This window comes from Oryza sativa, chromosome 10, assembly GCF_034140825.1.
Source record: "Oryza sativa Japonica Group chromosome 10, ASM3414082v1".
Lineage (NCBI taxonomy): Eukaryota > Viridiplantae > Streptophyta > Magnoliopsida > Poales > Poaceae > Oryza > Oryza sativa.
Genome location: NC_089044.1, coordinates 11179914 through 11206391, shown reverse-complemented (window position 1 = coordinate 11206391; position 26478 = coordinate 11179914). Strand labels below are relative to the sequence as shown.

The 26478-nt window shown below is 40.2% G+C and overlaps 3 protein-coding genes across 5 annotated transcripts; 1 reads left to right on the top strand and 2 right to left on the bottom strand.

Annotated features, from left to right (window-relative positions):
* Positions 1 to 9896: 9896 nt before the first annotated feature.
* On the bottom strand, positions 9897 to 11512 carry LOC136353725 (uncharacterized). 3 transcript variants are annotated; one of them, XM_066304926.1, is made up of 3 exons: positions 11312 to 11512; positions 11001 to 11123; positions 9897 to 10654 (listed from the first exon to the last, which is right to left on the bottom strand). In XM_066304926.1, the coding sequence occupies exons 1-3, from the start codon at positions 11348 to 11350 to the stop codon at positions 9941 to 9943; spliced, it is 876 nt and encodes a 291-aa protein (XP_066161023.1). In that variant the 5' UTR covers positions 11351 to 11512; the 3' UTR covers positions 9897 to 9940. The 3 variants fall into 3 exon arrangements, with proteins under 3 accessions (XP_066161023.1, XP_066161022.1, XP_066161021.1); XM_066304925.1 differs by having other exon boundaries at positions 11001 to 11143; positions 11312 to 11486; XM_066304924.1 differs by having other exon boundaries at positions 11001 to 11479.
* A 6786-nt stretch (positions 11513 to 18298) lies between these two features.
* On the top strand, positions 18299 to 22294 carry LOC9267293 (geraniol 8-hydroxylase). Its single transcript, XM_015758439.3, has 2 exons — positions 18299 to 19229; positions 21467 to 22294. Exons 1-2 carry the CDS (start codon positions 18303 to 18305, stop codon positions 22094 to 22096), a joined length of 1557 nt encoding a protein of 518 aa, XP_015613925.1. The 5' UTR covers positions 18299 to 18302; the 3' UTR covers positions 22097 to 22294.
* A 1916-nt stretch (positions 22295 to 24210) lies between these two features.
* Positions 24211 to 25758, bottom strand: LOC136353751 (uncharacterized). The gene is made up of 2 exons (XM_066304965.1): positions 25082 to 25758; positions 24211 to 24901 (listed from the first exon to the last, which is right to left on the bottom strand). Exon 2 carries the CDS (start codon positions 24882 to 24884, stop codon positions 24330 to 24332), a length of 555 nt encoding a protein of 184 aa, XP_066161062.1. The 5' UTR covers positions 24885 to 24901; positions 25082 to 25758; the 3' UTR covers positions 24211 to 24329.
* Between the last annotated feature and the right edge of the window lie 720 nt (positions 25759 to 26478).

Genomic DNA, 26478 nt, shown 5'->3' with positions numbered 1-26478 from the left:
ATCTTAGAGTTGGTAGCTAAGCATCTCTTACTTTATTATGGTTGGTGTACTGTATAGAAGCTTACTTGTTATAATCTGCGTGGTCATTTGAAACCTTTTAGCTAGTCTTTCTTTGGGTAGTTAGCAATTTGTCCCATCATATTATGTCATTTTTATTTAGTATAAAATTATATTGGCTCTGTGCTATAAGGCAGAGGCTGGGAATGCAATCAATTTTCATTATCTAAAAAATTATAGGCAAATTCAGATTCTCCATTCCACTGACATAAGATATGTTCTCTGAATCTTCTTTTCCTTTAGTTGGAGATTGTGTGACCGATGCTAAAATTCTCGTGTTAGGAATTTAAATTCTCAAAAACGCCGTGAGTGTGTGTAGCATACTAGCTAGCTATCTTATTCAACTTCGTCAACCATAAGCATCACAAATTAACAAATGTTGGAGGTAGAAATAATGCATGATGACAGGGAAGACAGACTATATATGCCGGATTTATACTCCTACAGGTACAAGCAATTCAACAATCTTATAAAGAAATCATGAAGAGAGAACACCAATCTTGGTCAGATGTAAATTCAGTAACATGCAGGATGCGGCATGCCGGCGTCAATTTTTGGGGGTGGGATTTGGTGGGTGAGTGTGCGTGCGTTGTGAGTGTCTGTGTTGTACTGTGTTATTCTTAAAAAAAAAAGTAACACTCTTTGTTGAATAACATCTGGAAAAACAAAGCCACAGCCGTTCCTGCTAGGGTTAGGACTTTTGCTTGGAGACAAAATAGAAGACTTGCTTTTTAATTAAGCATATATATATGCCTTTTACATTTACTTTTCGACAGACTTGCTTGTTTTATTTCAGAAACTCATGATCATCTTAGAACCGATGCTCTTACCACTATGGTCCTCCAGAATCTATACTTTGCCTCGTGTTTGCATTATATTTGTCAGATCTATAGAATGTCCCGACCGATGTGTACCGGAGAAAGTAAAATGTGAGATATGATAAGAAGAGGGTGCACCGAATATATATGACGGAAAAATGGACCCATTTTTGTTCATGACATTATTCATTCACCAGATCATCCATCTCCTAGAGTACACAGATTCAAATAGTTTGGATCTGTTCCATTGTTTCAACAACAGCTATCCACACAGATTGTGAAAAAATGTTGTAGCGTGCATGTGCACCAATCATGAGAGAGAGAGAAGGATTAAGCATTTTATTAGTAGGTAACTCCGTCGATCCCAAAATAACTTTAGATACTGCCCATTTTCAAAACGAGTTTACTTTTATATCCCTTACCTGTGCTCGGTTTACAAAATAATAAGTTAATAAGTTTCATTTGTTCACTACCTTTGCCGTTTCCTTACCTATCCACCCATCAATATATAATATTTATTTTATTGATCAGGAGGCATTTTAGTCTTTTTTTTCTTCTATCTCATTTTAAATACCCAAGACTAAAATATAGTTATTTTATGGATGGAGGGAGTACACATTATATTTATCTCATTCCAAATATAAGTATTTAGAGGATTCGAAATTTTGTACCAAGTTTTTTTTACTAGTTCTAATGCGTGGAAATCAATATATTATTCAGCCAACAGTGGGGATATATATTTCGATATAAATCTAAGAAATTCAAAATTTGATCACTAAAATAACTAAAAGAGAATATATTTTCTCTACCTCAGTTTTTGCTAAAAAAAATCCTAAAACAAATATATTCTGATACAGATGGAGTTGTAGCTTCTAACTGCTACACCTATCTTGGGGATGCATCGATGACCTCGATTCCTCTATGTGTATGTCTATGTGTTTAAGTTTTTTAAAAAAGGTTCAACCTTACCTTAAACTTCACGTATACTCCCCCGTCTCATAAAAAACTAATCTAATACCAGATGTAACAAATTATAGTATGGAGGCATATTGTTTTTTAAGAGGTTAGAGGGATTACATGGTTAGTTATATTAAAGAATTATAGTACAGTTGTCACCCATGCAGTGGAGATTGATATGCAGTAATTAGTGCAGTACCCATCGGATTTTGGAAACATGCTTAGGGAATTCAAAGAAGTGACAATTGTGATTGATTGAGATAAGAAAATGGATGGTGAAATATTCTCGACGAATTATCCTTATATTTGTAGATAGAGGGAGTGCTTGTTTGAGATATATATGAATCTCTCTACAAATTAAGATGAATATGATGCAAATATTTGTAACTGGAAAACCATATGGTAAAAAAAAACCCAAAAGAATAATTATATACTAGTAGTACATTGTACTGTAAAAATTCTCTAATTTTGAGGGCAATGACGAGTAATTTCTCCATACTGGGAAAAATCCTGTAGACGTCCACTGATGGCAAATAATTATTAGGAGAGACTCGGAAACGAATGTCGAGCAGGAAAGTAACCTGATCGTAATTAAATTCTGCTCGCAATTGTGATAGTAAAGGTACATTGGATGGAATATTTTAGGGATCAACCAATGGTACAAGTACACAACGATGACTACACAACAAGATTCCTATTATATTGTTTATTATGACTCACTCCTCAGCCGTCAGCTGTTGCCTGTTGGTGTGTGGCCAAAAGGTAGGTAGTACATTAAAAATTTTGTCTTTTATAAACAAGCCAGATGCTCACAAAACGTATTTACGTATATACTCACCCCTGTAAACACGTTCACGCACAATGCATTAATTCCTATGAGTATCTCTAAAAAATGGCATATCTTGAGATTGGTGAAATTAGCATAGATGTATTGCTGTTGACCGGTATGTCGTTTGCCAAGAAATTTTTTTTTATTACTCACCCCTAATCCCCGATTATTTCCATTTTTAGCAATATATAAATATTTGATTTTTTTCCTATCTATCTATCTATCTATTATCTATCTATCTATCTTCTATCTATTATATACTAAAAGTCCATTAAACTTCCTACAAACGCTCTCAAGTAGCCACGTGGGACTCCTATAAACGCTCCTATGCCGTCACGTGGCACTATCTAATCTCACCGTCGATTTTCATTTAATTGGTGGACCCGCTATTTTATACCATTAGATTAGATCTATATGTATCGTTGATTTCCATTTAAATTGGTGGGCCCATTACTTTAGAATAATCATTAGGTGTGTGTATATAATACCTTCCCTGTATAAAAGTGAGAATACGTACCGTCGACAAAACAAAAAATACCAGTACGTATGATTCAGAAAAAAAAGAAAAGCTTCCGTTCGATTCGCCGGAATAAAAAAATTGCCAGTGTCAAAATGAGATAAAGGCAAAAAAAAAATTAGTACAACGTATCATCGGAAGAAAAAATATAAAATATAATTTTCTACCGTATAAAATAAAGCAAAAATCCATATGTACGTAGTACTATCTATCTATCTATTATATTCTAAATAAAATCTATTAAATTCTAAATAAAATCTATTAAATTTCCTACAAACACTTCCAAACCGTCACATGGCATCCTAATAAAATAGAGAAATCTAACCATCGATATTCATTTAAATCGGTGGACTTCGTTAGATCTATCTTAGAATACCAAAACCTCCCATGTCCCCATATCCGTGTACCACGCACGTATCAATTTGTAGGCTCCCTGTTCCTTTCTGTTTTTTATCCCTATCATAATTAAAATTAAAATTATCTTTATGGAAAATAATCTCATAAATAGGCGTTAAAGTCTATTAAACCTCTTATAAATATTTCTAAATCGTTGTATGACATTCTTAAATTATAGAAACATCCATCCATTGGCTTCCACTTAAATATGAACACATTATTTTACATCATTATTGATATATTTTCTAATAAAAAACATCCCAAACCATATTCCCTTCCTCTACATCCCTATACGCGTTTTGCTAAGCTGCCACTTGTCAAAGTTAAATTAGAAAAGAACTAATAAATCTGAGAAAAAAATAACATCCAACCATCAGTTTTGACTTAAAATTCAACACATTATATTTTAGGTCATCAGATCAATCAATTTTTTTCTAAAAAAAAGAAACATCCCAACCCTCCCTCCATCCCCGTTCCCGTGTGGTGTGCGGCCTTACTTTTCTCTGTTTTTCTATCTCTATGATAATTAAAATTATTTTTATGGGCAAAGAAAAGACCACAAGCGAATCTCCATCTATTAGGTCTAGCCAGTTATTATTATTTTAAGTGAAAACAATAACTTAATGCCCATATTGACTGTATTTAAGTGCTAACAAAAAATTACATTATGGACCCACATCCATATTGTAGCCTCTACTTACTAAAGGTAAAATTTACTACAAGATATAAAAAAAAAGTGTAATTAGCTAAGAGATACTGCAGTAACGTATATCTGCTATGGGACACTGCAAAAAACTGGTAATTAGCTGTTAGATACCCGCAGCATTACTTTGTTATATCCAATGGAAAGGGGGAGAGAAACAATTGCGAAAGTATGATTTTGCCCCCTTCCTGCCAAGTGTGGCTCGCATATAGCTCAGACGTCGTGGTAGTCACGACATGGGAGGTGGAGGGTATGGCATCGTGGCGTGGTGCGGCTGCGAGACTGACAGCAATAGCTTGTGCTTTGCGGCGCCCTGCTCGACATGAATCAGGAGGTGGTCCACGTTGTGCTAACCCCAAGCGCGGTGTGTGGCGGAGCATTGACACCAACATGGCCCTTGCACTGCAGCGGCGACGAGTGCAAGAACGACATGGAGCCACGGGCCCAGGCGCATGGGCCCTTCTCGAAACCCCCTCCCCCCACTAGACAGCCATCTCACTGGCGGCGGGTGCGGTTGCAGTGTCGGAGGTGTTTGCGAGCTGAACTTGGTAGGCAAGGGGCAAAATCATACTTTCGTTATTGTTTCTCTGTCCATTTCCTTTGGATTTTATAAAGTTTTTTCGGTGTCCCATAACTGATACGCGTTCTTACGGTGTCCCCGGTTAAGTACATATTTTTTAGATGTCCCTAGCAAATTTTACCCTAAATAAAATAAAATACTAAAATTTCTCACTAAAAATCAAAATATCCCAGTCGATTTTTTTATAAAACTGGTAGACCCATTACTTATATCCCATTAGACATCTAACGACTTTCTATCAACTTAGTTATTTTTTTCTCAGCGTGTATACAAAAGCTATTTACCCATACGTTTTGATATTGATGCTTTTATCAATAAATGATCATTTTAGGAGATAAATAAATAATCTTAAGATGATCGTAGCGTCTAAATTATATATATGATCTATGAAGTCATGTGGCCAGTTGAACAACATACTGATCGTACTAAGCATGTTGGTTGCACCAAGGAATCTTAAGAGTGAAACAACCTGATGTCGCCTCAGCAATATATAACCCAATTCCATATAGGAATTTAAAGACCGTATCCATTTACTTTTTGGTAAAACTTGCTGCAGTACATCGTGAATTTGTGACATATAGCATGGAACAATCTACAAACGTGTGATTCTTACCTGACGCTCCAGTTTAGCGGTAATTTGCTAAGAAAATACTATGGCCTCTATATTAATTTTTTTTACATAATTGGAGCGAGATAATTTAGAATTATGGATGCCTTTACACCATGCCAAGTTGTAGGATCAACCCACTTATATTGAGATCAAAGCATTTCAAAGATGCTTCATATAGTGGATTTGTCCAAAAAAAATGAAGATAAAATGAAATGAAAATTAAACAAAATTTATCTAATTTTAAAATTCTTTTTGTTGGGTTTATAACCCATTCTAGATAGAAATATTCAAACATTTTAGCAGGACCAAAAAATGAAAATATTTAAAATTTCAAATAAAATCTAACAAAAGAATTGGACATTCATAGGAAACACATCAATTGTTTCGTTACAAAATTTTCTCATGAATTAAAAACAACACGGTTTGATGTAATTTTAGTTCACAATTTATATGTTGCAAGTAACCAACGTTCAAAGCATGTTAAATAAGTTCAATTTTAGTTTATGATAATGTAAAATAATATTTTGGATAGAAAACCATCTACACATGGACATTCGTAATAAAATTTTACGCACATGCCCGCGCATATGCGCGGGCTATCTTCCTAGTTTAGATGAAAATGACATAATTATAAATGGATATAATATGTTTCCATGTGATAACTTTTATGCGCATGTATTTTTTGGCTAATAGTAGTGTGTATATTCGTAGGTGGTTGTGCACACGTTTATATGAGTGTCTACGATTTTGTTTTACATCATTAGTAAAAAAAATTATTTTCAAAAAGTTTGGTGGGATGGCATGACTATTGTTTGGTTTTTAGCTAGAATATATCTAATCTAATGGTTGAAGATAGTGGATCTATCGGTTTAAGTGTAAATAGATGGCCATGTATTTTTTTCTCAGATTTTTTCTGATTCATTCGATCTATTATGTGACATGCATCTTAAGAGTGCTGGTAGAAGTGTAGAAATGTATTATTGATACCGGCAATCTGCTTGTAGACGACTATTGTTTGTTGTGGTTAGGTGACATGCTCTACTTACCTACCATTTGTTAATAGTTCCTTACTTAGTATAGTATGTTATCTTCGGTGCTTGATGATATAAGTGCTCATTGGATGTCAGCTAATTATTAGGTGCACTGTGCATGAATGCCGAGTAAGCAGTATGACTTGACAAATGGTGGATAGAACTTATATACTTTTGGATTAGTGGTAATATACGATTGATATATTAGGCCTTTTTTTGACAAAGACTATTATATACTACAAATTAAACGATTAAGTAAATAAGCAATTAGTTCTAAAGTAGTATTCGATTGGCTGCTCCTTGTTCGTTGTAAGCACATACCCCAGTGATCTACCCATTGATCTAGGAATTATTACAAAAGAAATATCTTTTAATAATAATATCTAAATATAATCCATCTGAATCATTCTATTCAGCATAATTAAATTGACAATCATAATCAACATCGTATATATTTAAATGCAACATGCGTATTATTAAAAATATATTTTATATAAAGTTTAAAATAAATCAAATTAATCTATTTTCAGCTTTATATCATTTAGTTAATCTTGAACTAATGACTTACGCCGTTTCATGTGTCCTGAATAAGCTCAGCCATCGAGCTATATCAAACGAAGCCTAAGTAGAAGATACAGGACACCGGTATGGTGTGAAAAGAATATATACGATCCTTAATTTTTAAAAATTATACGAATAGAGAAAACACATAATACATGATAAATAGATTCATGATAAATTTAGTGATAATCATTTTGACATATCATTACTTTTTACGTAGGGAGTGAATAACTTTTGAAAATTGCTAATTACAATTGGAGTTGTTTTTATTTTTAAAAATGCAAGTCTAATTTAACTATTATATAATATATATTGTTAATTTATTTTTGTTTTTCATTGGTGTTTCGACGACATGCGCCTAATTAGAAACTCAAAATTATGTATATTTGTACACGTAATTAAAGCATAGTTAATATGGGCAGTTTGATTTTTTGTCCAAGTGAGAAAGAAAAGAAGAAAAAACAGTCAGTTCGCCCGGCGTGCATACGTACGTACGTACGTACGTTTTTTAAATACCAACTAATGTACTTATGTGCACGTACGGCAATCTAGATGCAGGTTTTGGAGATAAATTTAATTAGTACTTTTATAATATATCTGATGGTTGAAAATAATGTAAATGAAAATCGATGGTGTTTTGTTTCTTAGAATTTCTATAATTATTAGAGCACCACATGCATGGCGATGTAGGAGTGTTTTTAAAATCCTATGTGGAGGCTTAGGAGCGTTTGTAGTAAGTTTGATAGGCTTTTAGTATATAATAGATAAATAGATACTTCCTCCGTTTTACAATGTAAGTCATTATAGCATTTACCACATTCATATTGATGTTAATGAATCTAGATAAATATATATGTCTAGATTCATTAACATCAGTATAAATGTGGGAAATGCTAGAATGACTTACGTTGTGAAACGGATGGGAGTAAATTATTGGATACTCCATCCGTTTCATATTATGGTCCCGTTCAAATCTCATGGAAGGAGAGGATGAAATTCTAGAATATTGTGGCACGCTTTTCAAACTGCTAAACGGTGTATTTTGTGCGAATTTTCTTTATATGAAAGTTATTCTAAACTATCATATTAATCCATTTTTCAAGTTTATAATAATTAAAACTTAATTAATTATACGCTAATAGATATCTCGTTTTGTGTGCCCCATTTATCTTCATCAGAACTTATTTTAGTTTATCAAATTTATTGAAAAATTTAGCAACATATTCAACACCAAATTAGTTTCATTTAAATTATTATTTAATATATTTTGATAATATGTTTGTTTTATATTTAAATTAATTGATTTATTTCTTAAATTTAGTTAGCTAATACTTAATTAATCAATACTTTAGTCCATCAGTCTTTTTTTACGTGATAAGAGGAAAGGTCCCGAACTCCTCTCAAAACTAGAACTCAGCCATTAATATTGTGAAATGAAATGAATTGAGTTTTCTCTGTGGTACAAACAAGCATTTCAAAGTCAGTTTTCCGTCTATAAATTCAGCTTCAGCGGTAGCTGCTCCTGTCAAAAAACACATTCAGAGTTGTTAGTCACTAAAGAAAAATGGCTTTCTTCCGCGTCTGCATGTCATGGAACGTTGCATTTTATAACAAAAAAAAACCTCTTAGAACTTGTAATTTACATTTAGGTCCACTGGATTTTTTTTCACCATGTATACGGCATATGGGTGAAAACGGTATGGAGGCGGACGAAAACCACCTTTATCATTTCCATTTTCTTTTTTTTTAAATCGGAAACCACGGATAAAAAAACGGAATCAAATATTATCGAAACCGAAAACGGAGCGAAAACGAACCGGCGTGAATACGGTAACGAAAATTTATCGGAATACAAAAACCCCTCAAACTAACAAATCCAATTCTCAAATCCCAACGATCAACAATTCATCATAAAACACTGATATAAGTCCAATTGTTAAGTCCTAATAGTTCATCACAAAACACAGTCTATGGAATAAATTATATATGTTTAAGAGAGTAATGCTATTGATAAATTCTAATGCAGGAAAAAAATATTCTTATGTAACTTTATATTTGCATAACACATATTTTAAACCATGGTATTCACTGTTCAGTGCTTAAAAAAAGAATCCAGGGTATCGCAGTCACAAAATTTTCAGAAATTCCGAGAAAATTTCCGACCGATTCCGAGTTCCGTCGGAAACCGAAAACGGAGCGAAAACGAACCGGCGCGAATACGGTAACGAAAATTTATCGGAATACAAAAACCCCTCAAACTAACAAATCCAATTCTCAAGTCCCAACGATCAACAATTCATCATAAAACACAATGATATAAGTCCAATTGTTAAGTCTTAACAGTTCATCACAAAACACAGTATGGAATAAATTATATATATTTAAGAGAGTAATGCTATTGATAAATTCTAATGCAGGAAAAAAATATTCTTATGTAACTTTATATTTGCATAACACATATTTTAAACCATGGTATTCACTGTTCAGTGCTTAAAAAAAGAATCCAGGGTATCGCAGTCACAAAATTTTCAGAAATTCCGAGAAAATTTCCAACTGATTCTGAGTTCCGTCGAAAACTGCCCTTATCATTTTCGATTCCGTTTCCGAGAAAATATTTCCGAATTCATTTCCGTTTCTAAAAAATTCCGAAAAATTTCCGACCGACAGATTCTGTTTTCGAAAATAGGTCTGGAATCCGGAAAATTTTCGTACCATTTTGACCCCTGATACGGCATCGAACAGCTGCGGAAGGGGTGTGAATACATGCATGAAACGCTTATCATGCCAAGAATTCGGGACTGTATGCGTTGTGCCACGTGACCCAATCAAGATCGAGGTTTTTTTTTTTGAGAGCTCATGCACTTTATTAAAAGAAAGCGTTTTAGAAACACAAAGCACGAGTTACATTAACTGCTCCATTAGGAGTGAAGGAAAGAGCTCTTTTAGTAGGACAAACATCTCTGGAACAAATGTGAGAAATATTAGAGCAATCAAAAGCTAAGCAGCTGTTAGTCTGAGCTTGTCTTGCTGACTTTGCAAGGCCATCTGCAACTTTGTTGAGCTCTCTAGAGATCCAAATGATTCGAACTTGTTGATCCTGCAGAAAATTTTTAATTCTTGAAAGAATTGGTCTCAGAGACCAATGTCCGGGGTTTTGTATGTAGTCCTCGTTCTGCACAACATTCACTATCTCACTGTTATCTGAGAGAAAAATAGGGTCTTGCAGCTGAAGATGACGAGCAATTTGCATAGCTAAAAATAATCCTTCAGCTTCTGCTAGCAAAGGAGTTCCTGCATTGAGACTTTGAGCTTTGATGACAATAGCATTGTGATTGCTAGGGTTGTGGATGAAGATCCCTACTCCTATTTTCTCTTCCTTCCAAGAGGCATCCACATAAACTCTTGTTCCTGTAGGAATTTTAACAATAGAATTTCTTATATTATTCTCTTCAGCCCGATTGAAGTCTTGGCAACTGTCTTCTTCCATTTGATGAACACTTTCATATGTCTTTGCCATTGCCTGCGCAGCATTGCACACTTGTTGTGGCTCCCAAATCTTTGTTTTGAAGTTGATATCATTCCTTGCTTTCCAAATCTGCCAAAGCATAATTAAAAGATTGTATATATTGATGCCATTAGCTGAAAGATAGGCAATAATATCTTGAACAGAGCCTAGAGAAGAAAGATTATCAGCTTTGAGATTAAAGTCAGAGATGAACCAACATAAACGACTGAAATTATAGAGAAAGAAGAGATGCAAGTCATCCTCCCTTTGACCACAGGTCTGACAATTGGGACTAACGGTTTTGATCCTGTGGTGCATTCTTTGAGCAGTTGGGAGAGCATTACTCAGCAGCCTCCATCCAAAAGTTTTGACTCTGGGAGGCATGTACCTGTGTTTCCAGATTAATTTCAAAAGATTTTTTTGTTAAATTACTGACCTGATTTTGATTGGGGTACATTTCATTGTAAATTGTCTTGTAAGCACTCTTGGCTGAACAAACTCCTGAGGGTGTGTACTTCCAGCAAAGCCTATCTTCCTCCTCTCCCTGCATAATCTGAACCTGCATAATTGAATGTTGAGCTGCACTATCAAAAATTTGAGTTATTTTCTGAGCATCCCAATTCTTATTCTCATCCCAAAGATCAGAAACCTTATCAGGCATGTGAAAAGGAAGATTATCAAGATTAAGATGATCATGAATGTTTTTCCAAATAGAGCACCAGGGTTGGCTCCAAATAGAAATATCACCTTTAGAAAGTTGCCACACTGAAGCTTCCTCCAAGACATCCCTTACCTGAAGAATAGAAGACCAGAAAGCAGATTTTGGCATATCTGTTCTAGCCTTCCAAAAGGAAGTGTTTGGAAAATATTTTGATTTTAGGACAGAGGATAGAAGATCATTTGGATTAGTAAGAATTCTCCAGGCAGATTGGACAAGGATACTTTTATTTACAGCCATCAAATCTCTTATGCCCAAGCCTCCCTCAGAAACAGGTTTGCAAATGTCTTTCCAAGACCTAAGAGCCATTCCTTTTTTGCCACCATCTGCTTGAATTCCTGTCCACCAAAATTTCCTTATAATAGCAGTTAGTTTAGCAATCAATTTTTTTGAGAAAAGCATGATGGACATGTAATAAATAGGAATGGAAGCAAAGACAGATTTAATGAGGGCAAGCCTACCTGCATGAGAAAGAGAATTAGCTTTGTAAGTAGTAAGCTTGCTTTTAAACTTGTCGACAATGAAACTGTAGGCAGCATTTCTGTCTTTTGCACTCACCAGAAGAGGATGCCCTAGATGCTTTGTGCTGGAGTTCATAAGAGAAACAGGAAAGATTGTAAGAATATTTTGTCTTACCTCTTCAGGAGTACTTTTGCTGAACAGGATGGAAGATTTGCCCCAATTTGGAGTCTGGCCTGATCTGAGACAAAAGGAATTGATTATTTCAGAGGTTTTCCTGACTTCCTCTTGTTGGGCCTGCCCCACAATGATTAGATCATCTGCAAACATCAGAGAATGAATGGAAGGACCATTTTGTCCTAACTTTATTACTGAAATGTGGTTCCTTTGAATTGCATCTGCAAGCTGGTCAGAAAGTTCATTAATCGCAAGGACAAAAAGATAAGGCGATAAAGGACAACCTTGACGAATACCTCGATGAGCTGAAAAGTACCCGTACGATTGACCATTTATAACAACAGAAAAATTAGCGGAGTTGATGCAGGAAAGAACAAGACGAACGAAATTAGCATGAAACCCTTTACGACAAATAGCGTCCGCTATGAATCTCCATTCAATCCTGTCAAAAGCTTTAGACAAGTCTATTTTTAAAAGAAAAGCTTTTTGATTAAAAGAGGTGAGATTAATAGAGTGAGCAATTTCCTGAGCAAGCACAATATTATTAGAGATGCGTCTCCCCTTGACAAAAGCCTGCTGAGTGTCACAAATAAGGTTAGGAAGTTTATTCTGAATGTAATTAGCCAAGGACTTAGCAATGATTTTATAAGAAACATTACAAAGGCTAATGGGTCTAAAATCAGCAGGGGACTTAGGATTAGAATTTTTAGGAACAAGAACAATATTAGTAGCATTCATACCTGATTGAAGCTTACCTGTTTCATAGAAGGAGCCTACCATGGCAGTAACATCGTCTTTTATCCAATTCCAGGCAGCTCTATAAAATGCAACATTGAGACCATCTGGCCCTGGGGAGGCATCTCTTCGCATTTGCTTTAGAATTTCCAGGATGTCATTTTCAGAAGGGATTTCAGGGGGAGGAAAAATTACATCATTGTCATTTTGATCCATAGAAGGAGTGGCATCATCTGTATTGGAGCTTTGAAAGAGATTTTCAAAGTAAGAAGTGAAGACAGTTGCTATCTCATCAGGATCATTGATTATTCAATTATTATGGATAACACTAGAGATTCTGTTCTTTCTCCTTCTCTTCTGGGTTGCTTTTTGAAAGAAAGAAGTGTTTCTGTCACCTTTCTGGACCCAATGCTTCTTACTTCTCTGTTTGTGATAATCGGCCAGCTTCTGCATGGTAATATCATGTTGTTGCACAATCCTTTTCTCCTCAAAGTACAAATGTTCTCTGTCGGGGGAACTCTGAATTTTCAACAGATCTTCTTCCAACTGATCCAATTGCTGCTGAAGAGGTTTCTTCTTTTTGCTCCAAGAGGTTAAGGATCTTGCTAACAAGGTTGTTCTTCTCTGAAAATGACAGTTTACAGACTGCAGCCAGGCTGAATGAGCATGCTGATTAAAATCTGGTTCAAGCAGCCACCAATTTTCAAACATGAAAGATCTTTTAGGCCTCCTGTTCTTCGGATTGAGAATGGCAATGATGGGAGCATGATCACTATACAACATGGGCAAGTGATAAACAGTGGTATTTGGATAATTAAAACACCATTCCACATTTGCAAGACATCTGTCCAACCTTTCCAAAACCAGATCCTTACCCTGTTGCTTATTGGACCAAGTGTAAGCTGGACCATTATAACCCATATCCATAAGCCCCAGATTATTGACATGATGCTTAAAAATATTAATACGATTCTGATTAGGAGGGGCCAAACCATACTTTTCATTAGCATGCATGATCTCATTAAGGTCTCCCATACAAAAGGTAGGTCTGTGACTACTATGTACAACAAAAGAGGAGATTTCACTCCACATGGCACTAGTGGCCTTGTGACTAGGATCACCATAAATACAAAGAAGATTGAAAATAGGACCAGAGTTCTTATAGACTCCATAAGCTAAGATATAATTAATACTAGACTGAACTATAGTAAGATCCATGTCTTCATCCCACATCAGCCACAGACCACCAGAAGCTTGATCAGCAGGAACCACATGACTATTAGCTACATGAAAATGATGGATCAGATCAGAAGCAGTGACTTTAGAGCTTTTTGTTTCTGAAATAAAGATTACCTTAGCATTAGTAGAGTATATTAGGCGTTGGAGGTGTTGCATTTTCCTACTGCCGAGGTGACCCCCCATACCTCGGCAGTTCCAGCTTAAAAGACTCATGGCGCCCTTGACGCCTTATGGGCTGGCGCCATTGCCCATCCATCATTCTTTCCACTTCCATCTCCACCGTTTCCAGCACTGGGATCAACAAGCTGAATCTCTGAAACATTGCATTCCCTAGGATCTGTAGCCAGTATCAGCCTGGAGCTAGCTCCAGCATCACTTGCACCACCCCCTTGAGTATCTCCAGCAGCTTGATCAACAAAGATATCATGATGCACCTCCAAAGCACTCCAAGTATGCTTCCTGCTATGAAAATTGTTAATGCTTTGAGGGGATCTTGGAGCATCTCTTTGAATGACATCAGAATGAGCAGCAGCAAGAGGTCTCCAAGAAGTGGAGGTCACCATTCCACCACCATAACCTCCTCTCTGATCCCATCTTGTAGCTCTCTGCCCACCTCTTCTACTTGGAACCCTGATTGGTGCTGAATGATGGTTAGTTGGAGAAGCTCTTCTTGATTCAATCCCTCCATGTTCTTCACCTCCCACAATCGAGAAGGAAGAGGTAGCTGAAGTAGTTGGGGAGCAATGGCGTTTGGTAGATTCATGGGCTGCTTCATGAAACCCTCTCTTCTTACTTAAATGTTGTGAGGCTGTCTCATAAATCTTGGTAGCTCTTGTGCTTCTTCTGTGTTGCACTTCGTTGGTGCCAATAGCAGGGTTAACTAAACTGTTCTGATGGGCACTTGCACTGGGTGAAACTCGGTGAACCAATGGAACAGACTGGACTGGTTCCATCTGATGCACCTTACCAGCAGTATTGACATTCTTTGAGTTGCAGCTGACATGATCCTCTATAGTACTTGAAACCAGCTTCTTTTTCTCTGTACTTCCATGTACTAACATCTCTTCGGTACCAACTTCTGGTGTACTTTGTATATCAGGTTCTTTGTCTTTTTTCTCACATTGTTTGCCTGCTGTGGTAGTGTGAACAGCTTGACTTGGGGGCCCTTGAACAGTGCTGCAACCAGCTAAAGTCAAAGCTTTCTCACTCGCTTTTTTCCAATCTAGCTTGGGCATTAATGACTGGCTGGTCCCACTTCCTCTCTCTTGCTGCTTCTGCTGTTCTTGAATGTTCTTGAATTGAGGAGAAGAAAAATGTTGCCTGATTTTTTCCACAATTGAATTTTTGTTGGATTCCTCCATATCCAAAAATGCCTCTGATGGCATATAATCGATCTGAGTGATCCACTTTCCTAGTTTATCTTTAAGATCTTCCTCGGATGCATCTGGAAATTGAATGATAATTCTTTGTCTTTGAGGACAGACCTGAACATTATGGAAGAGGAGACCACAAAAAGTACATATTATGGGAGTTCTTTCATAATGCAGAAAAGCTTTAAGTTCAGATTTATCAGGAAGCTCCAAGATAACATGATCAGGAACTGGTTTTTCCACATCAATCCTGATTCTAATAGAAACAAATTTCTGATTCCTCAGCAAACTATCTGGATCTATTGGTTCAGCTTTTGAGATTTGACCTATGTTTTCAGCAGCCAACTTGACATTCTTAACATTTCTAAGACTTGGGGGAATGCCATAGATACGCACATTAACCATAAGATGCTTGAAAGTGTAAGCTGACATAGGTTTAATTTTCTCATCCAAAGAAACCCATTCAAGCAGAAAAACATCACTGCCAAAAGACCACGGTTGCTTTTGCCAAACCCAGGACAGATCTTCATAATTACGAAAATGAGCCATAAAGAGATTGCTTTCTACCTGAGAGATGTCAAGATAAACTCTTTGCCAAGCTTTTGCCATTGATTTCTTCAAAGCCTCCAAAGGGATCTGCCTCTGCTGGCCTCCAGAATGTCCAACCTTCATGAGGAGGTTGTGAGTGGCTTGAACTGTTGCCGTTTCAGGAGACTGTTGCAACCTCACTCTGATCTCCTTTGTTGGTGTGATTGTCATCGCTTCCAGAGAGGTGGCAATCTCTGGAAGTTGAGAGTGGACTACTTCATGCTCATCCTCCAGGGGTGGATCCCCATCCAGATCCATGACCCCCTACGAACGCCAAAGCAGAACAAAACAGGAAGGGGAAGAAGAAGGTAAGGAAGAGGGATTGAACGAGGGAATGTGGAATAGAATGTGGATGAGGAGGACTAGGTTAGCATTGAAGAGGAAAGAGGGAAATTGAAGAAGATGGGAATAGGGCAGCAAAGGGCTGACTACAGTATACACTGACTTACGGCATAGAGCCGACCCTCGTTCACAAGATCGAGGTTTCCAACCCTGAAATCGACCAATAGGATTGCCAATTTACCATTGGGATTGCTTATGTCATTGGCAGTTGCCTTTGTTTTTTCTTCCTTGCAGCCCCTGTATTGATGAACTAATAAAAATCCCATCAACAATAAGCACAGTACTACATCACGATCACAACAATCCCACTCGGATTTTATTTCACCGTACTACTCAATTACTACTATTATTGATCGTCACTAGCAAGATTTCCCAAATTTAATTACTGGGAGCCACCGACAAGAAGAGTACTAGTGATCGATGGATGGTTTCCATGGATTGTGCAACACGTGCATACATATACCTCATTTTTTTTTCAAACATAAAACATTCATTAATAACATAATAAGAGAGTTTAGGGGAACAAATCCTAGTACATCGCCAAATTGATTAGCTGAAAGTAACCAGCCATCTGATTCCAACGAACAGGAAACTACACTAAGGTTGCAAACTTCCTATTGAAATCAAGCAACAATAGAGGTGCAAATCGATAGGGAATTGCAACGTTGCCACAACTATTGCATCCTTAGGCCTCCTTTAACATACACACCGCTTAATAACCTGTAATCCCTTTTGTTGGCCTCCATAAAAAGCACAATTGAAGGTTTGTTGATGAACTACAAATTTTCTTGTGGGCTTCACCAGGCTCAGCAGGAATTCTCCACGGAGTTCGCCACTGAATCTAAGGAGCTTGAGCTCAACACAAACGACAAACCTTGCATGAACAATGCTGCTATAGGAAACAAATAGATAGAATGTACCCAAATCCAGTCACCCATAAATACCGAAGAACTTAAATGGTGGCGAACGAACTGCTATCTATGTAGATGGACATATGAGGTTGGAAAGTGGAAGTTTGTAAATCCTGACTTCTAGAGCGTAGCCAGTGGCAGTTCTGCAAAGTTAGTTTTCCATCGGGAAAATTCCATCCATACAACAAAGGTTTCAATGGTACCAGATAATACCACAAAATCCTTCCACTTGCCAGAATTAGCACAAAATTGACGGAGTGACGGGAGAATGACGGAGTTAGTTTTGCGATGGGATCACCCCCACAATCTACTTCTCTCATCTGATTCGCTCATGCAGCCCTCACTCATTTCTCTGCTCCGCCGCCGGCCGCCACAGTGTGAAATCTGAGCAGGGGGACCGAGCCAGTGTTACATCTCGCCTGATGCCACTTTTCTCCTCCACAATCGTACCCTCCGCAAACCGCTGGCGTCCGTGTTGCGCCGAGAGTGCTACGGCCTCCATTCGGGCAGGTTAGGCGCATGCGTCCTGGGCATCAGGGCACGTGTAGGTTCTTCTATGCTGCATTGCAGCCAATTGATTCGTCAGTTCCTGGACAGCGAGCTGCACAAAATTTATCCAGGTGTGCCTCCTGCTGTCCTACACACTACCGCTGCCGCCGGCAATGATCGAGATTGAAAACCCGTCCCAATCTTGCTCCCAGGGCATCTCTGTAATCTTGGTAAAGTTTGTGGTATATTTTCGAAAAAAACACTTCCCCATTATGGGATTTGGATCAGGTGCAGTTTGTACTATGACTGCAACTTATGCAGTCCATTGTCACCTGTTAGATCCGAATCTAACGGTTCACATGCACCCGGATACTGTAGATCACTGTAGCAAGAAATATTTAGTATTTTTGCGCTAGTACTGTAGCTGATGATCTGGTCCATTCATCACCAAAATGGACGGCTGAAATCGCATGCAGTGGTTTATCTTGCGGTCGCTATTCCTACTGCAGGTGATCCCAATCCCCCATTACGGTAATTCTGAAAGGTGGAAGAATTTCGTGGTATTAATTGTTACCGTTGAAATATTTGTGGTTTATGTAGATGGAATTGTCCCTTTTTCGTCTATAAATTGAGCTTCAGGGTAACCTGCTTCTGTCAAAAAAACACATTCAGAGTTTTTAGTCATCAAAAAAGAAAAGAAAAAAAGAAAGATGGTTTTCTTGCTCGTCTGCATGTGCTCGCTTCTTCTCATGTTCTTGATTTCATACGCGTTACAACTGTTTGGCGACGCCCGCCGCCGTCTTCCACCTGGACCAACACCGCTTCCGCTCATCGGCAACCTCCTCGACATCGCCAGCGACCTCCCGCACCGCTCCCTGGCGCGCCTCGCCGGGCGGCACGGCCCGCTCATGGCGGTCCGGCTTGGCACCGTCGTCGCGGTCGTCGCCTCGTCCTCGTCGACGGCGCGCGAGGTCCTCCAGACGCACAACGGCAGCCTCACCGGCCGCGTCCCGCCGGACGCGTGGCACGGCGTCGGGCACGCCGCCAACTCCGTGTTCGTCCTCCCGCCGCGCCGCAAGTGGCGCGCGCTGCGGAGGATCGGCGCGGAGCACCTGCTCTCGGCGAGGCAGCTCGACGGCCGGCGGCTCCTGCCGCTGCTTCGGGACGCTGTGCTCGACCTGCTCCGCCGCGTGTCGGAGATGTCGGCGGCGTCGGGTGGCGGCGCCGGAGCGCCGGTGCAGGTCGGCCACGCCGCGTTCGCGGCCATGATGGACATGCAGTGGCGCGCCATGTTCTCCGCCGGCCTGGAGGACGACGACGCGCGCGTGCTGCAGGACGCGGCGAGGGAGGCCGTGGCGCTGTCGCTGAAGCCCAACCTCTCGGACTTCTACCCGGCGCTCGCCGCCGTCGACCTGCAGGGCCTGCGGCGGCGCTTCGCCGGGCGGGTGGGGACGGTCTACCACCTCGTCGACGAGCAGATCGAGCGGCGGATGCGCCGCCGGCGTGAAGCAGCTGGCGACGACGGCGAGGCCAGGAGCGAGGACGACCTGCTAGACGTGTTGCTCGACATGTCGGAGCATGGGAAGGACGACGGTAAGGTGGCCATCGACAGAGACCTGATCAGAACATTTCTCACTGTAAGTAAAGCACCAAACTGTATTTCTTTCTCTCGTGCATATTTTTCTCTCGCGTACGTTTTTTTTTTTCAATGCTACATGATGACACACGCCGACAATTAATTAGTGGCAATTGCAGATTTGCAGGTATCTGCAGGTATATAGTTATAAGTCAGCTATAACCACAAATGAAGAAAAAAAATATATAAAGATTGGTCGTTCTAGTGTAAGAGCTGACTTTATACATATAGTGCACAATTGACACATTAAATATATAAGTGAGATAAAAGAAAGAGAAGGAAAAAAAAGTGGGTTTGTAGCTACTGAGTAGTTCTATTATTGCAAAGTCATGATGTTATATTACAAAATTTGCCTTTAATCTTTACTTATTATACAAAAGGGGTAGTACGGTACGTGTGATATTTTCAAAAAAGAACTATTCACTCCATCCTAAAATATAGAGTAATAAACACGTTTTTTTATATTTCATAAGACAAATCGTGCATACATGCATACATCCCTTTCTTTTAAATTTGTTTTGTTAGTCCTACATCCTCAAGATATCTCCTATTGGGTGCATGTAATATCTTGCCCAATAAGGATGCGACATGTGTGACCCATGAGTGTCGTGTGCTCTTTGCTACCACATTGCTAGTTGAGTAATAGTAGAACCAGCTTATAAGACATTGTCTCCCTAACTATAATATATCATTTTCGGGTTAACTCTTGTACATAAAGCGGTGACGATAGTGTAAGTGAGGTGCTATGTATAAGTTGGCCCGTCGGTTGGATAGGCTAGGTTGCACAGTTCTGAAGGATGGGTTGTTACCGTGCATGTATTATATTTAGTAAGGTGATCTAAACGTGGAGATGGAAATAATTATTTTTTAAGATAGATGGGTACTATAGATACCAATAAATCCGTGTGCTGCTATTGCAGTTTAGTTGGATTTTTTTTATTTTGCAAAAGGTATAGCTGGAAAATTAGTAATTCATGAGTTCTACCATACTAGCATAATATAAATAATTAATCAAGGTGGTTGTATAAATTATATATAGACTTTTATTACCAGAAAAGTCACCATGCAAATATCTATGAATTTTTCTAAAAAAAAACTAGTATGTGGATTAAAGTCTGGTTTACAACCGTAACTACTGTACCGAATATTTTACACCCTCTGTAACCACGAGAATGCCATCTTTCCGAAATACACATACCCAAATGCCACTCTCACAAATTTTCATTCATATTTGCCACCTGGGCCCACATGTCCGCCTCCTCCCCGGATCCACATGGGTCCATAAGGTCAGCAAATGGGAAGGGGGACTGACATGTGGGTCTGATTACCTGAGAATAAAAATTTGGGAGAGTGGCATTTGGGTATGTGTATTTTGGGAGGATGACAAATAGTGAATTAGCCTAGACCAATAATCAAATTAGAGGCGGTTTTACATGGCATCCGACGCGGAAACAAAATTCATACTGGGGCCTAGTTGAATTTCTATCTTATCTTCTCTTCTTGATGGCATTTGTGGTCATGCAGTCCTACCCCGACGCCTTCCTTTGCATGGGAAGCCAGCTCTCCATTAGATCAAGTGGTTGCCTAGGCTTCATCACTGTCACCTCCCTACGAGTGTGATCAATGTTTGCAAAAATGACTGATGCTGATGGCTCTGCCATTGCCTGAACAGTGCACAGAATGTCGCCGCCAACAGGGTCCCTTTCCTTTTCCTCCTATTCCACTCAGCATCAACATCCTCGCGTGAACCCAGAATTTGGGTAGGCCCCGAGCCAGCCCATTATACTTTTGGCCTATCTATCAAATACATGGTAAATTTACACGTGTCAACATGGGTTTTATCCACCGGGCCACGGGCCATGACCCAGGTGGCCCGTGGTTTGGATCCGTCACTGAAACATACCCTCTTCCCCTCTCCGCTCCTCTCTTTAGGCCTTTGTCATGCGATATCGACGAGCTTCAGGTCTGAATTAGATGGACAGTAGATATGCTTGGCGAGGACCCCTATTGTGGTGACATCCGACAGATCCGAATCAAGAGAGGCGAGGAAGAAAAAGGGGGTCCTTGCCAACTTTTTTTACAATTATTTATGTAACATCAATTATTTATGTAACATAAAAGAAATACAGGGACATATATATCCAACTTCCAACTATGTCCCTTTACTACCAATAAGTTCGTTAATGTCATCGTAGTAATTGTTTTAACAATTAATCCGATTAAATCCATCAATTTCAGGACATATTTCTGGCGACAGTCGACACGATTGCGAGTACACTCGAGTGGGCAATGGCAGAGCTACTACAGGACCGAGAGACCATGAGAAAGCTACAGGAAGAACTCAAGAAGGTTCTCGGCTCCAAAACTCATGCTGAATACGCCGATATGGACCGTCTTCCCTACCTCCGGGCAGTCATCAAGGAGACGCTCCGGCTGCACCCGGTGGTGCCGATAGTGCCCAACGTGGCCGAGGAGATGGTGGAGATACATGGCCACGTCGTGCCCAGGGGGAGCACCATCCTGGTGAACCTGTGGGCCGTGCATCGCGACGCCGAGGCGTGGCCGGAGCCGAATAGGTTCCTGCCGGAGAGGTTCATGCTCCGGCAGCATGGCCAGGAGGCCGCCGGCCGTGCCCTGGGTACGGCGACGACGGAGTTCGGGCTGATCCCGTTCAGCGCTGGGAGGCGCGTCTGCCTCGGGCTGCCACTCGCGACAAGGATGCTGCACGCAATGCTGGGGTCGCTGCTGCATCGCTTCGAGTGGACGCTCCCGTTGGAGGTGGAGGAAAATGGTGTGGACATGTCGGAGAATCTTGGGTTGACGATGACCATGGCCACCCCGCTGCAAGCTATAGCCAAGAGCATCTGATGTCTGCGTCTGAGCCACGTGCGGGTGCATGTTTATCTACCAATTAAATAATTGCATTACAAACTTTTTTTTTAAAAAAAAACACAGTATAAACGCAAGAACGGTACCTGCTTAATGATGATACAACCCATTACAAACTGGTCCTGCACATATGTACGATGATACTATGTAACCCATTATATACGTACTTTTCGTAGACTATATGTAGAAGATTGAATGAAGGGCAGCATCTGACATGTATTTCCATCTGCAAATTAATACAGTCAAGTTTCACTAACTAAAATATTTAGCACAAATGCGACACAAAATTGTGATGTTTCTTAAGAAACTGGATGATTTTCTGAAGTAAAAGCCAATCCATTCATTCTATATGATTGGTACACACTGTATCACTCATTGCTATAAAGCTGACTTTAGTTTCAGCCACACCACCCCCAAAAAGCTGGCAGTCTAAAATTATACCCGTTCCGTTGCTAATAAAAAGAAAATAAAAACCTTGGTGGACTATTAATGTAAAATCATCTTGATGTAATTAACTGAGTCTAAATAAAGCTTCCATTATCTAAAAAAAATTATCTGTGCAAATGAGGAGTCAAGGCTTTTTTCACTTTCCCAGTGCTGCCTAGATTTATAAGCACAACCGTTTCGTGAGCAATTGTGTCGCGCCCCGAGATTCGAGAACCCGAATCACCGGCTATCTGTATATTTAATCTCTGTCCAGACATCAACCAAAGTACACAGATGATAATTTGATACAGTTTCATGTCTTACAAAAATATAAAATAAACTCAGAAAAGCAGCGGAAAAAACTAAAGATCATCTAAACTTAATATGCTCGGCAAAGAGAAGCTTCCCCCATAATCCCCAGGCAAAACCTCGACGTCTGGCACAAGTCTAATCTTCATAGAACTCACCATCCGACAAATTCACTGCCTCTGGGGATTGGGAAAATAAAGCAAGATTGAGTACAACCACTGTACTCAACAAGTCATACCAATGAGAAGGTATGATGCAAGGATATCGAAGGAATGGCTCATAGGATATTTGCAGTAAAAGTAGCATTTATAAATCATAAGTTAAAAACAGTAAAGCAGAATATAATTTAGTAGTATTAACCTCATGACTGTCCAACGCTAAAACCACGTTGCGACAGGCCCCACCTAAACCACCTAAACTACACCAGTTCATTAAGTCAAATTATTAAGGTGAGACTAATCACGGTGAGATGGTTGACTGTCCAATAACCGCGGGCACGGCTATTCGAATAGTTTTACTCTGATCAGAGGTGTACAACTTTACCCGCAAGACAAGATTCCACACATGTTACCATGCCCCGAAGTACCACCAAGATACTGCAATGGGGGAAATCGTGACAAAACTCTCCATATAACCACCCCTAACCAACACACCCACCTCCACTTTCACCCCCATCCCTATACAGGCGATGGGCAGTCCTCGCTCGTGCCTAGGTAAATCCGGAAGCAGCATAGACCAAAATCCAGGTCCATCCATACTCCATCACGCCCACCCTTGCTAACGATGTGTTAGCTAGAAAAGATTCAGGAGAAAGTAATAGCTTGTCAAGCAACTGAAGAAATTTGCTGTTGGGAACTGAAGAAATTGCTCGGTTTCACACTTTCACTTGCCCCTGTGATCAGACAGACCTGATAGCTACAATAACTTTGCAAACTAAACTAAAAAATATGTCTGACAGTCTCAAGCACACTGCCTGACTGACTCATTCTTCATTTCAGGTGTTAATCCAACTTGCATTGGCATTTGGAGAAACATATATGGTAGCAGAGTGCCATTCTCATATGACTGTCAAAAAGTTTTGTCCATCGGAATCCTTATCATGCAACTCTGAAAAATGTCAACAGAGACCAGCTTAGCTTTTGCAAGAGGTAGAGGTTCCAAATTATACATAACATTTTTCAGGCGAGCTTTTGCAAGGGGTTCAAAATTATTCCTAAAAATGCAGTCAACAAAACTACTCCAGTCAAAACAAACTATGTTCTCTGACTTTTCAGTCTAGGGTACGTAGTTTCAGATTCCCTGAACTAGATGATGGATCAATGCTGAACAAGATTGAAACATAATACAATTAGCACGACTATAATCAAACCATAATACTATTATTACTATATGCTAATAAATAGAAGGGAAAATATAATTTCCCCTACAACTAAGATGTATACATGTCAAATACTGTCAAACACTAAAGACGATTATTTCAATTTATCTTCCTAATAATACTTCCTCCTCCTGACTGATTCTTCTTCATGGCAACCCCATTCCGGAATCTTCTTCGGCCAGGGGGAGCAACTCGCGCATGAACTTTATTGTCTTCATCGCCCTTGTCATCGTCAACGACAACCTCGTACTCAGCATAGCCTTTGGTGTGGTACTGCTTAAGGACGTCCTCGGGTTTTTCACGGATGTTGAAGATGTTCTCTCGTTCATTGCGGAGGACGTCCTGTATCTTCTTCAGATTAGCCTTCTCCTTCTCTTCAGCGATTTCCATGGCATACAACTTGGCTAGATACTCCTGCGACATCCGGCCAAGACACTCCTTGCTCAGCACCTCCGTCAGCTTAAAATCGTCCTCGTCGTCGTCAGATAACTCCACCGAGTTCGCAAAGCAGTACTGAATTTGGTCTTGAGTGTAGCGCACCATCTTAGTCCTCTTTTTTTTCTCGTTGGTGGGATCAATCGCCGTGGCCGGAACTTTCCCTTCACTTCTTTCCTCCTTAAAGCTACTCATTTTCCTTCCCTCAGATGGATCCATCAGCAGCGCGGGAATTGCTGTGGAGAAACCGAGAACAGCATCAGATCAGAAACGAGAAAGTAGGCCACTTTTATCAACTATCAGCAGCGGAAGATCATCGATCTATCCCAAGTTCGCACAAAATTATCCAAATCCAGATCGAGAGATTTGACAATGAAAAGGATCGAGCGACACCTAATCCAGATCAAAGCGCGCACCTGATGAAGGAGACGGAGCCGTAGCCGCCGGAATTGTGGCTTATTCCCCCTTCTCGTCTCGATTGAGACCTTAAACCTAGATTGATTGTTGTAGACTTATGGGGTCGGGTGGAGAGGAGCACCGCCCCTACCTGAGTATATACTACTCAAGAGTCAAGACAGCTCCGATTACAAATTACAATCGAGTTCGGTCCCAAGTTGGCGGCGGATACACAGCGAGACACCATATTAAATCCATAGCCACGTTGCTCATGGCGGTCCGGCTTGGCACCGTCGTCTCGATCGTCGCCTCGTCTCCGTCGACGGCCCGCCAGATCCTCCAGACGCACAACGGCAGCCTCACCGGCCGCGTGGCACGGCGTCGGGGTCGGGCACGCCGCCAACTCCGTGTTCGTCCTCCCGCCGCGCCGCAAGTGGCGCGCGCTGCGGAGGATCGGCGCCGAGCACCTGCTCTCGACGAGGCAGCTCGACGGGGCCTGCATGCCGCTGCTGCGGGTCGGAGATGTCGGCGGCGTCTGGCGGCGCGCCGGTGCAGGTCGGGCACGCGGCCCACGCCGTGTTCGCGGCCATGGTGGACATGCAGTGGCGTGCCATGTTCTCCGCCGGCAATTAATTATTGGCAATTGCAGATTTGCAGTTATCTAGCTATTGCAGAGGAAGAAAATGGCATCTGGTTAGTTCGCAAATGCAACCGAAAGGGTTCGATGGCGCACGGCGCGTGGCTATGGAACATGCAAGGCAAACAGAAGCATGAGAGGAAGCAAAAACAGAAGCATGAGAGGATTTTATGGACGGGTGTACTATCGACTCACATTCCATTATAGTGAAGCACGGTGATGATTCACTACTAGAAAAACGAATTTTAGTGACGTTTGCCATTTCTTTTCCAGGCAGGTATGCACATCCGAACCACAACACCACCTAAGAAAATGTATCCCGAGGCTAAGGTTGTGGTCTGACTACGAAGATCTATATTCCCAGACGGACCACTTATATTATGTGGATCGCCTGGGAATATAGATCTTCACAGGCGCTGCGATTATTTTAGGCGGGAGACTTATGTCGTCCGTCTGCGAAGATCTATCTTCACAGGCACCTAATTTCTGTCGCCTACAAAAATCCAGCTATATAGCCTTCTTTCTCTTCGAGCCCCTGTTTACATACGAGGTTTTTCTCTCTCCGAGACCAACCAAAATATAGGGGGGAGATTTTGAACTACAAATCTTTGAGGGATCTTTCTAGAGTGGTTAAATCTATACATTTCCACTCTTGCTACACATTTTTTTTATAATTTAAACCACCTTTTGTGATGGATCTATGCATGCAAAATAGTGAAGCAAAGGGAAGGGTGTGGTAAGTTAGGGTTGTGAGGAATGGGGAATTGGCTGTTGACTGGT

Coding starts and splice junctions, on each gene's coding strand:
- LOC9267293 (XM_015758439.3), top strand. CDS start 18,303: ATGGTTTTCTTGCTCGTCTGCATGTGCTCGCTTCTTCTCATGTTCTTG. Junction 19,230..21,466: donor TGATCAGAACATTTCTCACT/GTAAGTAAAGCA, acceptor CATCAATTTCAG/GACATATTTCTGGCGACAGT.
- LOC136353725 (XM_066304924.1), bottom strand. CDS start 11,393: ATGCCAAAATCTGCTTTCTGGTCTTCTATTCTTCAGGTAAGGGATGTC. Junction 10,655..11,000: donor TGTACCCCAATCAAAATCAG/GTCAGTAATTTA, acceptor ATGCTTTGGCAG/ATTTGGAAAGCAAGGAATGA.
- LOC136353751 (XM_066304965.1), bottom strand. CDS start 24,884: ATGGATCCATCTGAGGGAAGGAAAATGAGTAGCTTTAAGGAGGAAAGA.